Raw genomic sequence first — 3862 nt, 5'->3', positions numbered from 1 at the left:
TATATTGCTTGGGGTTTCCTAATCATTAATTTTTAAAAATTTCTTTGATTGTTTACTTTGGATTTTTTTTGGCTTTGTGTGTGGTTTTGCTTTTCTAGGTTTTTGCTGTTGTTGTTATTTTGGTTGGGTTTTAGTTTTCTGTTTTGCTTATTTTTAATTAGTTCAGTTTCTGATCTTAGATCTCTTCCATTTATTTCTGTTTTTTTCCCTCTTAGGTAGCATTAATACTTTGTTACCTCAAATGAGCTCTGAGAGCGAACAGGAGTCAGAAAAGCTCAGATCGGAGCCCAGCCCCTCTGGCACTGAGAGTTTCCACTCTCAATATGTAGTTTTAAATACCATCTATCAGGGGTCCTACGCCAAAGTCAAGCTGGCGAGGCACCGCCTCACAGGCAAGCTTGTGGCTGTCAAAATAATCCACAAGAGGCAGCAATGGTGCCATCCGGTCACCTCCGAGGTCGAAATATTGAAGATGACCAACCATCCCAACATCATCTCTCTGTTTCAAGTCATTGAGACTGAGAAGAGAATATACCTCATCATGGAGTTGGCCGAGGGTAAATCACTTTCCCAACACATCCAAGACTCTGGTCACCTGCAGGAGGATGAGGCATGCACAATATTCAAACAAATATTAGGTGCCATGAACTACTGCCATGACCAGGGAATAATCCACAGAGATTTAAAACCTGATAATATTATGATAGACAGTAATGGAAGAATAAAAATTATTGATTTTGGGCTCGGCACCCAAGTAAAGTCAGGGCAACAGCTGAGCTTTCACTGCGGGACTTATCCATATAGTGCTCCTGAGTTGAACCTTGGGAGACTTTACGAAGGCCCCAAGGTCGATGTATGGACCCTAGGGGTTCTATTGTATTTTATGATGACTGGAAGGCTCCCATTCATTGCTGCCAACAGATCACAGTTGCAAAGGCAGATTGTGTTGGGAAACTATCCTATGCCCCGTTGCCTGTCAATGGAGCTCCAGGACATGATTAGTTACCTACTGACAAGGAATCCAAACCACCGGCCAACAATCACTCAAGTAATGATGCATCCTTGGCTCAAGGAGGACTCAGAGGGGTTCCCAGATCCTTGTGAGAAACAGATCCCCCTCAGGCCAGACCCAGCCATTGTAAAAGCCATGGAACACCTTGGATTTCGAGCACAAGACATTAAAGACTCACTCTACCATAGAAAATACAATGAGGCCATGGCTTTATATTGCTTTTTCAAAGAGCAGGCTGGTCAGGAGTGTGACAGCCCTACCCTGGCTCAACCTATGAATCAATTGCTACCACCATACCCTTCCTGTGATGATCCTGCTACTTTCCGCCTGGAACTAAGGAGAAGAAGTGAGCCCATCTTGTTTTCTTCCTCCTCCAACAGCCAAATGGCTACTCGAGGCCAGAAGCAGAAAGAAGGCCGAAGAGCCAGTTGGTCTGGTGTTCTTTCCTGCAGGTCACTCCAGACTACACCAACAATGGACCAAGCCCACATACCTTTTAGGAGTGTCCCCTTCAGGTACTCAATGCACAGCACCAGTGCCTCAGCAGAGCACAAGCCTGTCCCCAGCAGGGGCCAGCACACAGGATTCAAGGGATGGGCTAGAATGATAGGAAATGCTCTAAGGAGTCTCTGTTGTTGTATACCAGCAAGAAAGAAACGTCACCTGGGGGAGAAGAGAGTCACCCCACAGACATAAAACCCCAGCAGGGCATCCGGAGAACAAGCATCCGGCCCTGCCCAGGTACATTTCTGTATTTGAATGTATCTATTTTACTCATGTCTGTGTCAACTGGCAGATTATCTGTGTGTGTGTGTGTGTGTGTGTGTGTGTGTGTGTGTGTGTGTGTGTTAGGATGCATGGGGAAGCTATGTCTAGACACCATGGGATGATGGTTAAATTGAACCTACCTACAGATCTAGCATCCCAGAAGGTTACTCCCATGTGTATCCTGTGCATGGGAAATCTAAAAACATTGACCTAGAAGGAGACAACAAGAGGGTATGTTGGACTCTAAGGATCCTAACCCATGGGAAGCACTCTCTCAGAAATACCCACGAACAGGACTTGCTGTAATAACATGAGGTTTATTGATACTGGTGCACCAGGACTCTCTTGTATGCAGACAAAAGAGAGCCCTGAATTAGAGTTGGAGCCGTTTTTATAGCAATATTCACAAGGCTCATAAAGGCAGTTTTACCTCTTAATCAATAACTACGAGGGCTGACTTTAACATTCATTCTCAAGCTTGGTTGCTAAGTAACCCAATTTACATCTTATCTTTAAAAGAAGGTCAGCTTAAGTAGCCTCTATTTACCCAGGTTTTTTATTGCCACTATCTTGGGTCTTTTGTTCTCTGGAATGTCTTTGAAATGTGCTTCTCCTGGGATGTGTCCCTGGGGGAAGTTAAATGTTTGAGTTTAAAACCAAAGTCAGAGCTTTTTATTAATTCTAAGTTTCTACAGGTACTGACCATGCTAGGAGGAGGAAGTAGGAGAAGGAAGAGGAAGATGCTGAGGGAAGAGAGGGTGGTGTGGAGTAGTGTTGGATTCTAAAGATCCAAAACCAGGGGACGGGCTCCCCCAGAGATGCTCAGGGACGGGATTTGCTGCAATAACATGAGGTTTATTGATGATAAGGTGACAACCAGTATACTGCGGTTCTCCTTCATGTAAGCAAAAAAAAACCCCAATTAAAGCTGAGGGCAGTTTATATTCTACTTTTACAGAATTTATGAGGGCAGTTATATAATTACTTCTTCACCAATAACTATAAAGGCTAAACTCCAACAGCTATTCACAGGCCTGGTATCCCTTCCCAGACCCTGTTTCTAATTAACTCAAATATGCACCATATCTTTTACAACAAAGAAGGTCAGCTAGAGTAGCTTCTGTTTACCCAGGTTTACTGAGTTTAGGGCTCATAAACTCCTATCTTGGGTCTTTCTTCCTGGAATGTGTATTTGAGTCTTTGGAATGTGCTCTTCCTTTCCTGGGAAATGCCTGGGGGCAGCTAATATTTGACTCAAATTTAATGATATTTTAATTTTAAGTTCAAGCTGAGACCTGAAATTCTTACATTTGTTTCTTACAGTGATAGCTAGGAGATTGGAGGAAGAGGTTCAGACCGGAGGAGGCAGCTTGGGGAGTAGTGTGGAACAGGGTGACCACAGCTGGAGAGATGTCCTGTGCAGCTGAGGTTCCCAGTGTCCCTCTCACATGTGTTGTCGCCTTTTAGAAGATCACTAGAGGATGCCGGATGCTACAATTCTACAGTCACAATGTTGGAGAGGACCCATGTGTACACACCGACCTGCAGGAGAGAGCCTTGTGGAAATCCATCATGTTCCAGGTCCACCACACATTGCTCAGAGCCCAGGGTCCAGCCAGGAGGAAGGGAGCAAATGATGAAATTCCAGTTGGCAGGAGGAATGAAATCCTACCTCAAAGGCATCACTATTCAGGGCAGTGGCTGAAAGCCTGTCCAAAGCTGGTAGAGACAGGAGCCCCTAAGCCTACCCAGGGTCACATCAGACCCTTCCTCTCAATGCACGTTCCTGCCTCACTCTTAGTAGAAGACTCAAGGCTTCTTGACATGTTTGTTATGATGCAGAGAATAAAATAGATGTTTGTGAAAGATGACCTTGGAGATTTTCCTGCATCTTCTTGACATAGGAAAATTGGTTCTGTGGTGTTCCAAAGCCCCAGGAAGAATAATATCGTGCCCCAAACCACCAAATCATTCAAAGTGACTTTGAAGGGACCAAGTTTTAAGGCATCTGAAGGGGGAAATGTAAAAGCTGAGGGTGGACTTTGGGTCCTTCTGGACCCAGAAGCATTATCAGAAGGACCA

At 44.6% G+C, this 3862-nt stretch overlaps 1 protein-coding gene across 1 annotated transcript; it reads left to right on the top strand.

The window, feature by feature from the left end:
- The first annotated feature begins 221 nt into the window (after positions 1-221).
- LOC143439943 (sperm motility kinase 2A-like) lies at positions 222-3657 on the top strand. Its single transcript, XM_076926519.1, has 2 exons — positions 222-1753; positions 3104-3657. The coding sequence occupies exon 1, from the start codon at positions 242-244 to the stop codon at positions 1706-1708; it is 1467 nt and encodes a 488-aa protein (XP_076782634.1). The 5' UTR covers positions 222-241; the 3' UTR covers positions 1709-1753; positions 3104-3657.
- Positions 3658-3862: the final 205 nt, after the last annotated feature.

This window comes from Arvicanthis niloticus, chromosome 28 (assembly GCF_011762505.2).
Source record: "Arvicanthis niloticus isolate mArvNil1 chromosome 28, mArvNil1.pat.X, whole genome shotgun sequence".
Classification (NCBI taxonomy): domain Eukaryota; kingdom Metazoa; phylum Chordata; class Mammalia; order Rodentia; family Muridae; genus Arvicanthis; species Arvicanthis niloticus.
This window is presented reverse-complemented; position numbering and strand designations above follow the sequence as displayed.